We start from the raw sequence: 12,528 nt of genomic DNA, 5'->3' as shown, positions 1-12,528 counted from the left end.
TGTAATGGGCTCTGGTGGTAGCTAGTGGGGCTGAGAGTATTGGGATCACCAGGCATTTTAGAAGGTTCTGCTTCTTGCTGAGAGCCTTAGGTCCTGTAGCACTTGGGCCTGGGCCTAGGGATAGGGTCTCTATAGAGGATGCCTGGAAGGACTCAGATACCAGGGTGTGTATGTCCGGGTGTTTATCTGGCAGGCTCGGAGTGAGATGTGCTCTGGACTCCTCTGGGGAAAGCCCAGGGTACCAGTAGACAAGACAGTGCATGGATCAGTGTCCACCCTGTGCTTCTGAGGGGCCTGGCTGCTCTCCTCTGCCGGCTGGGCCTGAGATTCCTTTGATGGCAGCTTCTTTGTGTGAGGGGACAAGGAGCTCTCTGTTCAGATGAACAGAAGCAGCTCCTGCCATGGGTACTGCCTGAGGAATGGCGAGAAGTGGACCCCCTGCAGGAGAGATGAGCAAAGCAATGAACGTGAAAGCCATGGCCACATTGCCCCCCAACCCTCTCAGCTACTGCTACTGCTGCCACTGGATACTGGTGGCTTCATGCTGCTGCTGCTGCTGGTCTCTGGACATCCCAAGTGGGTCTCTGAAGGTGGAGAGGAGGGTCCCTCTTATGATGCCTGGCAGCTGGTGACCAGGATGCTGGGGTTTTTTTGTGACGAAAGTTAAAGGGCCTGGATTTTGTCTCCTGTGTTGGTCAGTGAGGAAGCTGTCAGCAGCTGGGCGAACCCTGTGTTCCTCTAGGTCTTGTTGCTATCGGGGCTGGCGGGAGGAGTCAAGCCATGCTGACCTGCTTCCTGCTGGCCTGCTTCCTGCTTCCCTTTGTACAATTGTCGGAAACTCTGTCAAAGTTCCTGTCTGCCCAGGTCACCGTGGAAACCGATAGAGATAGGGGCCCTGGAGACTCACACCAGCAGGCTAGGGACATGGTGGGAGACAAGGAAGATAAGGCTTCCTTGCTCAGCTATGGAGCCAACCATAGCCATAAACAGGAAAGCTAGCCTGGATTACAAGAAGAGTGGGTGCACATGGCTCCCCCAGGCGGTTATCAGATTCACTGCCCTGGCATGAGGCTGCACCCCTTGCTCCCCAACAAGTAGGATGTGCTTGGAGTAGCCACAATGGCTCTTTCTCCTTTTCGAGTGAGCCTTCTGGGACCTAAAGCCTCAGGATTGGCTGCATGCAGGGCTTTTCCTGGAATGGGAACAGGCCAGGGTTTACCAGGTTTAACCACCTGTAATAGTATGGGTCTTGTTTTGAGGTTTTCTGGTTAGGCAAGGCCCAGGCTTCATCTTGGAGAGTTTGAGAGACAAGAGGTAGTTTCAGGGGCTAGGTAGGCAGCTCATGGAGGAAGAGTGCTGGCTGTGGAAACTTGAGACCCGTGTTACATGAAAACAGGGTGTGACTAAATGCCCATTACCCCAACGTTTGGGAGTAGAGACTGATGTATCCTCGGAACTCACTGGCTGGCCAGCCTAGCTGAATTGACAATCTTCCAGTTCATTGAGACTTGGTCTCCAAGGAGTAAAGTGCAGAACTGAGAGAAGACATCTGATATCCATCTCTGTATACACACTCATACCCCACATGCACATACCATACGCTTAAAACGAAAGTGACTTCAGAAAGAGCCTTGTTTCTGCTGTGTCTCTAACTTCCTGTCTGTGATTATCACTCCTCCCAGGATCAGAATCTGCCTGGCCAATCATACAGGGTCCCCATATCACCCCCTCAATCAGAGATGCTATGGATCATGCCCACTGGGTTCAACTACATATCTTTCTCCTTAGGAGCCACATGTGAAGTGGTACTGGCCCCATGTGCCACCAGCCCCTGCAAAAACAGCGGGGTGTGCAAGGAGTCTGAGGACTATGAGAGCTTTTCCTGTGTCTGTCCCCCAGGCTGGCAGGGTAAGGCTTGCCTGGTTCCACCAGACTGGGGCAGTGGTGGTGGGTGGGAAGTCAAGAGCCCCGGTCAGCTCTAGGGCAGGAGGGAGTAGGCTCCAGTCTCCAGAGCTGAGCCCATAGGTACTGAGCCACCTGCGCTGGGAAGCTCCAAAAGCAGGTGACCTTGGGAGGCCCTTCACATCCTCACTCTGTAGCTTACTGTTCCCCAGAGTCAGGAACTAGCATTGCAGGTAGAAAGACCAGCTAGGGCAGAGGCTCCGAGGGCAGGGGCAGGGTAGCCAACTGGATCTTGTCCTAACAGGTCAGACCTGTGAGATTGACATCAATGAGTGCGTGAAGAGTCCGTGTCGCCACGGGGCCTCCTGCCAGAACACCAATGGCAGTTACCGCTGCCTCTGCCAGGCTGGCTACACAGGTCGCAACTGCGAGAGTGACATCGATGACTGCCGGCCCAGTAAGTGGTACCCAGCTCTGTCCCCCCCGACGTTTCGGCGTCTGTCCCTCAGGCACGCGTGGCAATGAGCTGCTGAATCTGAGATGGGACATTAGTCCCGGCATCCAGTGACAGCCAGTGATGTCAGCTTCAGGGCTGTGGAGAGCTGTGCCCTCAGCTCAGGGCACAGACTGCCTTGCCAAGAAGGAGACAGGTCAGATGCTAGGGACAGACCAAGAAGTGGCTGTTGGGCACCACTGCATGCTCCACATGGGCCAAGCAAAGCGGCTTCAAAAGGCTTTGCAGCTAGATTGCCCAACCCAATTGAATGACATGGAACAGAGGCACCAGTCGCTTCACGATGATGGCATGGGGCCTAACTGTATTTAACCTTGACACTTGGCCCTTGTCAGGACCCAGTGAGTTGTGCAGGGCTCTGGGGTTGCCCCCATCCTGAGTCAAACTAAGACTTAGAGAGAGTGAGGGTCTGCCTGGCACCATCAGGGTGTGTGTAGGAAGATGAGTTTCCCCATGACTGGGTCTGAGAAGCTGGTGAATTCTTGTCTCCCCACTGCCTTGGGCCCGGGGGAAGGGATGTACGTGGAGCAGAGCCCAGGCTCAGAGATGGGATCAGCCTGGAGTGAGTGGCCCCACGGACTGGTATTACCAGAGGCTTGCTGCGAGCCCTGGCCACCCTAAGGCTCATCCTTCTGTCCCTTCAGACCCATGTCACAATGGGGGTTCCTGCACTGACGGCATCAACACGGCCTTCTGCGACTGCCTGCCTGGCTTCCAGGGTGCCTTCTGTGAGGAGGATATCAACGAATGTGCCAGCAATCCCTGCCGAAATGGTGCCAACTGCACCGACTGCGTGGACAGTTACACATGCACCTGCCCCGCGGGCTTCAATGGCATCCACTGCGAGAATAACACACCTGACTGCACCGAGAGGTGGGTCCCACCAGCCTCGGCTGGAGCAGGGAAAGGAATGGATGGTGGGGGACACACAGGGACTCACAGCATGGCACCTCAAGCAAGTGTCTTGCCCAGACCCAGTGGGCATTCAGCACTAATTGAGTTGAATCCAGCATTGTTCATTATACTGCGATGTCCCTCTTAAAAGGGCCATTGTGACCTCCAGTAACTTAGAACAAGGAAGTTTATCCAGAGGAATTGGTGAGCCAGCCTCCTACTAAACAAGAGCTCTATAATCCATCTTATTTCCCCCTTTGCCCTGATTGCCAGGAAGCTTGATGTTAAATGTCAATCTCACACCTGGTTTGTAATGTGTTTCCTATAGTATTCTGATTTTGCCCTTGATTTTTTTCTTTTCTTTTTAACCATCATGTACCTGTGTGCTGTAAAATCTCTGGTCGTGATGTGAGTGTTGTAGCCAGGCTAGCGTGGCATTGACTTCTCCAGGCAAGGACCTTAGCACACCCCCTCACTCTCCTCTGCTCCTGTCTACCTCCGCAGCTCCTGCTTCAATGGTGGCACCTGTGTGGATGGCATCAACTCCTTCACCTGCCTGTGCCCACCCGGCTTCACAGGCAGCTACTGCCAGTATGATGTCAATGAGTGTGACTCACGGCCCTGTCTGCACGGTGGCACCTGCCAAGACAGCTATGGTACCTATAAGTGCACCTGCCCACAGGGCTACACTGGCCTCAACTGCCAGGTGAGCCGAGGTTGCAGAGTATGACCCCGAGGGCCTAGGACTCTCTACTGCCCGGTGCCCAGTCCTTAGCCATGCTGCCTTCAGAGGGCCAGGGACACAGGAGCAGAGAGGGCTCCCAGGTGTCATCATGGGTTTATGGGGCCAGAGTGGACCCACATTCTCTGGGAAAATGCCAAGATGGGTGTTTCTAAAGGAGAGAGTGGGTGGGGATGCCAGGCTCTTGCTTCTGTGGAATGCATTATATGGCCATTTATCTAAAGCAGCCTGGGGGCATGCTCCCTTCTGGTGGAGGATGTCCAAGGGAAGGCAGTAGACGCCCTGGCTTTGCAGAGGGCCTTGAAGGAGAGCAAGGGAGACATGGTGTTCCATGTGTGCCCAGAGTGCTCCCAGGGCAGGTGTCTGTGAGCCCGGTGCCTGGGAGTTCTTAGGTGATATTCTCTCTGAACTAGTGTGAGAGGAGGTGAGGGAGGGACAGAATGTCCCCCTCCAGTGGGTCTCACCTGTGGGTCACAACCCCCACAGGGGTTGCATTTTAGATCTCCTGCGTATCAGATATTTACATTACAGTCTACAACAGCAGCAAGATCACAGTGATGAAGGAGCAATGAAATTATTTTATGGTTGGGGTCACCACAACATGAGGAACTGTACTAAAGGGTCACAGCCTTAGGAAGGCTGAGAACCGCTGCACTACTCAGAGCTGGCCAGGACCAGGGCAAGAGGGTGTCCCTGGCAGTCAAGAGTTGGTGGGGGAAGAGGCTGACCACGGTCTGTGTCCGCAGAACCTTGTGCGTTGGTGCGACTCGGCTCCCTGCAAAAACGGTGGCAAGTGCTGGCAGACCAACACGCAGTACCACTGTGAGTGCCGTAGTGGCTGGACTGGCTTCAACTGCGATGTGCTCAGTGTGTCCTGCGAGGTGGCCGCACAGAAGCGAGGTAACTGGCCCAGCCCGTCTGTCTTTTCCCTGGCTCGGCCCAGGCCAGGCCTACCAGGTCAGGAGGACGTGGGCAGTAGTCGTCCTGGAAGTCGTGACCCAAGTCCCAGCTCCTTTTCGTCTGGTCCCTACAGGCATCGACGTCACCCTCCTGTGCCAGCATGGAGGCCTCTGTGTGGATGAGGAGGACAAGCACTACTGCCACTGCCAGGCGGGCTACACCGGCAGCTACTGTGAGGATGAGGTGGACGAGTGCTCACCTAACCCGTGCCAGAATGGAGCCACCTGCACTGACTACCTGGGTGGCTTTTCCTGCAAGGTGTGGGCCGTCTTGAAGTGGGGGGGTGGCGGCGCGGGGCGGGGGTTATTGGCATGAGTGTTGCCACAGGAGGGCTTTGGAGCTGGGACCTGGTGTATCATGGCCGACTGAGCCCAGTGTCTTGCTAGAGCAAAGTGTCACACACCTGGGCAGGATCCATTCACGTTGCAGATGTGCTGGAGGAGGAGGTGCAAGCAGTGGCCTGGGGTACTCTTCCTAGAGAGCTTTATGCTACCCAACTCCTGCTCCAAGACCTCACCCCTGTGGGACTAGGTGTTTTCCCCTCCCCACCTTGGACAGTGACTTTAATTTACCAAGGTCCTACCTAGGGTCTGCTGGGTAGAGCCCCCATTCAGGGCTGCCAGTGTAGGCCTGAGTGTGTAAGCCTGCATAGCAGATGGGGGGGATATATGATACCCTGACTCCAACCAAGCTGTGGCCTGTGCCATTTCTGCAGTGTGTGGCTGGCTATCACGGAGCTAACTGTTCTGAGGAAATCAACGAGTGCCTGTCCCAGCCCTGCCAAAACGGGGGTACCTGCATCGATCTGACCAACACCTACAAGTGCTCCTGTCCCAGAGGCACACAGGGTAAGAGTGGGGGCCTGGGTAGGGTGAGGAGGATCCAGCCAGAGCTCATTCCATCTCGCCTTGTGGGGCCAATCTTAGTAGGAAGATGGACGCCACTGGCGCTGTGCCGCTTTCTTTGGATGCCAGTTCCTAACTGACGGATGTGCTGGACCACAATAGGACAGAGTACAGCCGGTACCGTTCCCTGATAATGTCCCTGGTCACTCTGCAGGTGTACACTGTGAGATCAATGTTGATGACTGCCATCCCCACCTTGACCCTGCCACTCGAAGCCCCAAGTGCTTCAACAATGGCACCTGTGTGGACCAGGTGGGTGGCTACAGCTGCACCTGCCCACCAGGCTTCGTCGGGGAGCGGTGTGAGGGCGATGTCAATGAGTGTCTCTCCAACCCCTGTGACCCGCGTGGCACCCAGGACTGCGTGCAGCGGGTTAACGACTTCCACTGCGAGTGCCGGGCTGGCCACACTGGTGCGTGCCTTGGGCAGGTGGGCCGAATGGGGCGATGGGCAGCGGCAGCAGGGCATGCTCCTTACTTACTGTCTTCTCACCCAGGACGCCGCTGTGAGTCAGTCATCAATGGCTGCAGGGGCAAACCGTGCAAGAATGGGGGTGTCTGTGCCGTGGCCTCCAACACCGCCCGCGGATTCATCTGCAGGTGCCCTGCGGTAGGTGCCCCTGGCCCTGTGCAGCTGCTAGGGTGCCATGTCTGAGGGTGCCAGAACCCCTGGATCTTACATTGGATGGATCTGTCCCATACGCACCCTCACTAAGACTAGTTTATCCTGAAGGCTTCTAGCCAAGGCTAAGGACTAAGAACCATGCTCCCTTATGCTCACCCTCCCAGCTTATTCATAAAACTTGAGTGGGCATAACACATACATGCCTGTAATTCTAGTCCTCTGGGGTTGGAGCTGAAAGATTGCCCTGCATTCAAGGCTACCTTAGGCTACAGAGCGAGACCCTGTTTAAAGAAATTTATTTCCTGCTCTGCTGGATTGGGAATCTAGGTCCTCACACATGCGGGGCGAATGTTCTGGCACTGGGTCCCAGCCCAGCCTCTTGTTTTTAAATAGGTGTTCATTTTAAAGCAGTTTTAGGTTTGCATGAGAACTTATCAGGAGGGCCAGGTCCTCATCCTGCCTGCCATGTCCTACAGTTACCACCTTGCATGGAAGGTGTCGCGGGTCACACTCAGAGCTGGCACTGGTGTGCAGTGTCTGCTCTGGGTGTTAACCCTCAGGGATTCACACATACAGTGGACCAGTGTCAGCCTGGTTTTTCATGGCTCTAAAAACTCCTAGGGTTCTACCCACTCAGCTATCGCTCTGTTTCAAAGCCCTTGGCAATTATGACCTTCTTGTGGCGAGGATGTTTCAAGGGTCTTGTTACTGGGGAAAGGCCACAGACACCTTTCATAGGTAATGGGATGTGGCTAGGCCTAGGCTGGGATGCATGGTGTCCCTGAATCCTAGCACCCTGATCCAATGCGCCACCATCTCTCTCCACCACAGGGTTTTGAGGGCGCCACGTGTGAGAATGATGCCCGCACCTGTGGCAGTCTGCGCTGCCTCAACGGCGGCACATGTATCTCAGGCCCCCGCAGTCCCACCTGCCTCTGCTTGGGCTCCTTCACTGGTCCCGAGTGCCAGTTTCCAGCCAGCAGCCCCTGTGTGGGTAGCAACCCCTGCTACAATCAGGGCACCTGTGAGCCCACATCCGAGAGCCCTTTCTACCGCTGCTTGTGCCCTGCCAAATTCAATGGGTTGCTGTGCCACATCCTGGACTACAGCTTCACAGGAGGTGCTGGGCGAGACATTCCCCCGCCACCAATTGAGGAGGACTGTGAGCTGCCCGAGTGCCAGGTGGACGCAGGCAACAAGGTCTGCAACCTCCAGTGCAACAACCACGCGTGTGGCTGGGATGGTGGTGACTGCTCCCTCAACTTCAACGACCCTTGGAAGAACTGCACACAGTCCCTGCAGTGCTGGAAGTATTTCAGTGATGGCCGCTGTGACAGCCAGTGCAGCTCAGCCGGTTGCCTCTTCGATGGCTTCGACTGCCAGCAAACGGAGGGGCAGTGCAAGTACGTAAGGCCAGGTTGCTTCAGAGTCCCAGGGCTCAGCAGATAGCTGGGGGAGGAGGGACCACATGCCGGGAACCTGAGGCCAATGTCTACCCCTGCCCTTAGGGGATACCGAGCACGTTTCCCAGGTCTGGGCTGGTCAGGGTGGGTGTGAGACCCACAGACTGGGATAAGACTAATTGTGTCCCGTGTCCCTCAGCCCCCTGTATGACCAGTATTGCAAGGACCACTTCAGTGACGGCCATTGCGACCAGGGCTGCAATAGCGCCGAGTGTGAGTGGGACGGACTGGACTGCGCAGAACACGTGCCCGAGCGGCTGGCAGCCGGCACGTTGGTGTTGGTGGTGCTGCTTCCCCCTGAGCAGCTACGCAACAACTCCTTCCACTTCCTGCGGGAACTCAGCCACGTCTTGCACACCAACGTGGTCTTCAAGCGTGACGCGCAAGGCCAGCAGATGATCTTCCCCTACTATGGCCGCGAGGAGGAGCTGCGCAAGCATCCAATCAAGCGCTCCGCCGTGGGTTGGACCACCTCTTCTCTGCTTCCCGGCACCAATGGGGGCCGCCAACGCAGGGAGCTGGACCCCATGGACATCCGCGGGTGAGCGACAGATCCAGCTGCCGTGGGCTGTTTTCCAGTGTATCCCGGGGCCCTGTTGCCAGCTCAGTCCTGGAGGTGAACTCTGGGGAGATAGTATTCACCCGACTTATGGTCAAAAGTGATCTGCAGTGCTGAGGTCACTCCTCTTCAGGCACCTGGCAGGCCAAGCTTGAGGTTTTGAGGCCTCACTCTGTACCAGGTGATTAATCGGGAACAACCTGATTAAAGCCTCCAGCGTGTTCCCTGAAGCTAAGTCGTCCTAGACCAAGCCTGCACCTCAGTCTCTACAGCCCCCTTACCCTCACTTGCAGAGGAGGCGGGTGGGGGATGCAGAGGGCACTGTTGCTGAGCCTTGACAGCTGAGGACCCGAGGGTGGCAGTGAGGAGGCACAAATAGGAGCATCTCATGGATGCTTCACGAAGCCACCTGGGGATGGGCAGAGAAGCACCAGCCAGGCCAAGTTATGCCACCCCCACACCCTGCATTTGAGGATCCCAGAATGGCACCTGACCCCAGTGTCTCCTGACCCCAGTGGTTCTTAGTCCTGATTTCCTTGGCATGGAACTGCAGTAGAGGTCAGAAATGTACTGTCACCTGGAGGCTGTGTTAGAATCCCGTGTCTGAGAGGCCAGAGGCTGAGAGTGGGTGACACGGCTGGCATGAGAGTCTCACCTCTCAGGCATCCGATCCTGCTGTCACCTCAAGCCACTCCCGGGGCGGGGGGGTTCTGAGGAGTAATCCACAGTTGCATCCCTGCACTTCTGTGGGGGCACCATGTACTGCTTTCAAGAGGGCCATGGGTGCCTGAGGACATTCTCTTCTCTGAGTTGAAGCAAAGTGGTACAGTGGTACCTAAGGGGCAAGGCTGAAAGACATGTTGGGCAGTGGGATGAGCTCCTGCTAAGTGCTGAAACCGGGGGGCTGCATGGAGACTGTCCAGTCGTAGGGCTATTGTTGTCAGACATGCTCTCTGGGTCAGAGAGATAGGTTAGCGAGCCAGAGCTGGTATGCAGGCAGCATGCTAGGCTGTGTCTGATCTCAACGCGATGTGTGTGTTCCCAGCTCCATTGTCTACCTGGAGATCGACAACCGGCAATGTATCCAGTCATACTCGCAGTGCTTCCAGAGTGCCACCGATGTGGCCGCCTTCCTGGGCGCGCTGGCTTCACTGGGCAACCTCAATATCCCCTACAAGATCGAGGCTGTAAAGAGTGAGTGGTCATGGTCGGAAAGAAGGCTTGGTAGTTAAGGACGCTGGCTGAGAACTAGCAGAGAACCCCGGTTCAAATCTCAGAATCCACATGGTATCTTATAACTCTCTGTAACTCCAATCCCCGGGGATCTGACACTGCACAAAGCATGCTCAGGGTTCACAGACGTACATGCAGGCAAAACATATACACATTAAAATAAATTTAAGTGAGCGTCCCACTCCCCAGCCCTGCTGGAGTCTGTCTGGGAGGGGCACAGCCTGTCTCTCACTCCTTGTGCCAACTGCCCTCCAGAGCTCAGGGAGTGCTTTTCTGGAATTTTCTTGATGGCCTTCCCTCCCTGTGGATGGTAACAGCCATAGGTAAAGCTTAGTTGTATACATATACCAGAAAGTGTGGGGGAGCTTTTTTGTCTCCCCATTCTTTACCCCTGATTTTTCTTTGTTGGGTATTATTTCAAAATCATTACAGTTTTTTTTTAAGAGAGAGAGAGAATTGATCGGTGTCATGTGAAGTGTTGAAGTTTGTATCTTGAAAATCCCCCTAAATCCTTTGTCTTAACAGCTCAATGCGAGCGCAGCGATTTGAAGTTCGCTAATCCTCCTCCTCGAAAGGGGAGAAGTGAACACTGTCTCCAGACAGATCGGCTGGTGCAGGAGAGAATTTAGCGATAGTTTGCAATTCTGATTAATCACGTAGAAAATGACCTTATTTTGGGGGGTGGGATGGAGGAGAGTGGATGAGGAGGAACTGGCCGTGGAACCAGTCCGCTGCCCCCCGCCGGCCCACAGCATCACCACGCCTGACGTGGGGTGCTTGCTTGCCGCCCCTGCCCGCAGGTGAGACGGTGGAGCCTCCGGTGCCCTCGCAGCTGCACCTCATGTACGTGGCAGCCGCCGCCTTTGTGCTCCTGTTCTTTGTGGGCTGTGGGGTGCTGCTGTCCCGCAAGCGCCGGCGGCAGCATGGCCAGCTCTGGTTCCCTGAGGGCTTCAAAGTGTCAGAGGCCAGCAAGAAGAAGCGAAGAGAGCCCCTCGGCGAGGACTCTGTTGGCCTCAAGTGAGTGGACACTGGTCCCAATGTGTGTGGGGGTGAGTGAGTAGCAGGGTGGGTGGGTGGGTGGAGGTATTACCTCCTGCAAGCCCATGGGCCCATCGCTCCCCTTCCTCACTCTGAGCTCACCTGCATGGAGAGGATGTCCATAGGAACTGTGGCTACCGGGCACTCCCTGGAGCCCCTGCTCAGTCTCCCCACCCCCTTACCCAGGCCCCTGAAGAATGCCTCAGATGGTGCTCTGATGGACGACAATCAGAACGAGTGGGGGGACGAAGACCTGGAGACCAAGAAGTTCCGGGTAAGTCCAGCAGGCTCCCAGGCTTCCCTGGGCGGCACTTCCCACCTGGTCCCAGTCCCTGAGTGATTAGGCTCTGCTTACTCTGTCCAAATTCAGTTTGAGGAGCCAGTGGTTCTTCCTGACCTGGATGATCAGACTGACCACCGGCAGTGGACCCAGCAGCACCTGGATGCTGCCGATTTACGCATGTCTGCCATGGCCCCAACACCGCCTCAGGGTGAGGTGGACGCTGACTGCATGGATGTTAATGTCCGAGGACCAGGTAAGACCACTGGAGACACACACACACACACGCACACACACACACACACACACACACACACTAGTGTAGACTTAGAGGCAGCACACAAACACATACATACATGCACATACACACACGTGCGCATACGCTGCACACACACACACACACACACACTAGCATAGACTTAGGGTTGACTCATTGAAAATTGCTCTGCCTAGCATCACCCTCCCCTGAGCTGATCTCCAGGCTCCCGCTGCCCCCACAGTACACTTTTTCATGAAATGCTGCTTTGTAATACAGCCAAGTGTTGATTTTTTTCCTTTATTTTTTGAAGCTGGGCCCCAAATATGATTCTTCTGTCTCAGCTTCTAGTGTACTGGGTTTATAGGTGTGGTCCCCATGACTGGCTAAAATGTTGACTTTTTAAATTATATGCATATATGTATATAAAATATGGGTATATATATATATATATATATAATGTGCATGGTTCTGCCTATATATATGTCTGTGTACCATGTGCATGCCTAGTGCCTGTGGAAGCCAGAAGAGGCCATTCGATCCCCTGGAACTAGAGTTGTAAATTGTTGTGAGCAGCTATATGGGTGCTGGGGATTGAACCCAGGTCTTCTGGAAGAGCAGCCAGTGCTCTAACTGTTGAGCAACTGCTATAGCCCTTATTTTATTATATATTAAAGCATTTATTCAAGTGCAAGGGACACATATGTGCCATAGTGCACACGTGGGGGTCAGAGGACAGCTTGCACGAGTTGGTTCTCTCTTTCTGCCAGGTGGGTCCCATGGATCAGACTCAGGTTTACTGGCATGGCCACTGAGCCATCTCGTTTGCCCAATAGTGACCTTTTAAGTAGATTTTTCTTGTCTTTTTCCTGGATGGATCTTCAATGAAGGGTATCCTCTTTGAAGGGCAGGTCAGAAGGTAAAACTGGAGGGGTCTTCATCACCCCATACTGCAGATTGGTAGCTAGACTAGGGCTCTGTCCTATAGAAACTCAAGGTAACTTCAACAGCCCCCAGTATTCACTGTGTGCTGAGAGGTGTGTCTGTCCCTACAACTGTCCCTTAAACTGAAGGCTGTAGCAGGGCCGCCATGGCCATGGCTGGGTACTGACCCTCCCTGAGGCTGATACCACCCCTTCCATGCCCACCCCTGTCTCT

At 54.9% G+C, this 12,528-nt stretch overlaps 1 protein-coding gene across 1 annotated transcript in view; it reads left to right on the top strand.

The window, feature by feature from the left end:
• Notch1 (notch receptor 1) overlaps window positions 1-12,528 on the top strand; it is a 46,346-nt gene that overhangs the window by 27,600 nt on the left and 6,218 nt on the right. The window contains exons 16-30 of the mRNA XM_038337318.1: window positions 1,789-1,908; window positions 2,207-2,359; window positions 3,061-3,289; window positions 3,815-4,016; window positions 4,799-4,952; window positions 5,086-5,270; window positions 5,728-5,860; window positions 6,072-6,329; window positions 6,414-6,526; window positions 7,373-7,944; window positions 8,144-8,545; window positions 9,609-9,757; window positions 10,597-10,813; window positions 11,021-11,108; window positions 11,205-11,370. Of these exons, the coding sequence (XP_038193246.1) occupies window positions 1,789-1,908; window positions 2,207-2,359; window positions 3,061-3,289; window positions 3,815-4,016; window positions 4,799-4,952; window positions 5,086-5,270; window positions 5,728-5,860; window positions 6,072-6,329; window positions 6,414-6,526; window positions 7,373-7,944; window positions 8,144-8,545; window positions 9,609-9,757; window positions 10,597-10,813; window positions 11,021-11,108; window positions 11,205-11,370 (3,141 nt within the window). The remainder of the gene's footprint in view (window positions 1-1,788; window positions 1,909-2,206; window positions 2,360-3,060; window positions 3,290-3,814; window positions 4,017-4,798; window positions 4,953-5,085; window positions 5,271-5,727; window positions 5,861-6,071; window positions 6,330-6,413; window positions 6,527-7,372; window positions 7,945-8,143; window positions 8,546-9,608; window positions 9,758-10,596; window positions 10,814-11,020; window positions 11,109-11,204; window positions 11,371-12,528) is intronic.

The sequence above is a fragment of the Arvicola amphibius genome, chromosome 7, assembly GCF_903992535.2.
Source record: "Arvicola amphibius chromosome 7, mArvAmp1.2, whole genome shotgun sequence".
Taxonomy (NCBI): domain Eukaryota; kingdom Metazoa; phylum Chordata; class Mammalia; order Rodentia; family Cricetidae; genus Arvicola; species Arvicola amphibius.
Note: the sequence above shows the minus strand (reverse complement) of the source record. Positions and strands in the feature narration are given on the sequence as shown.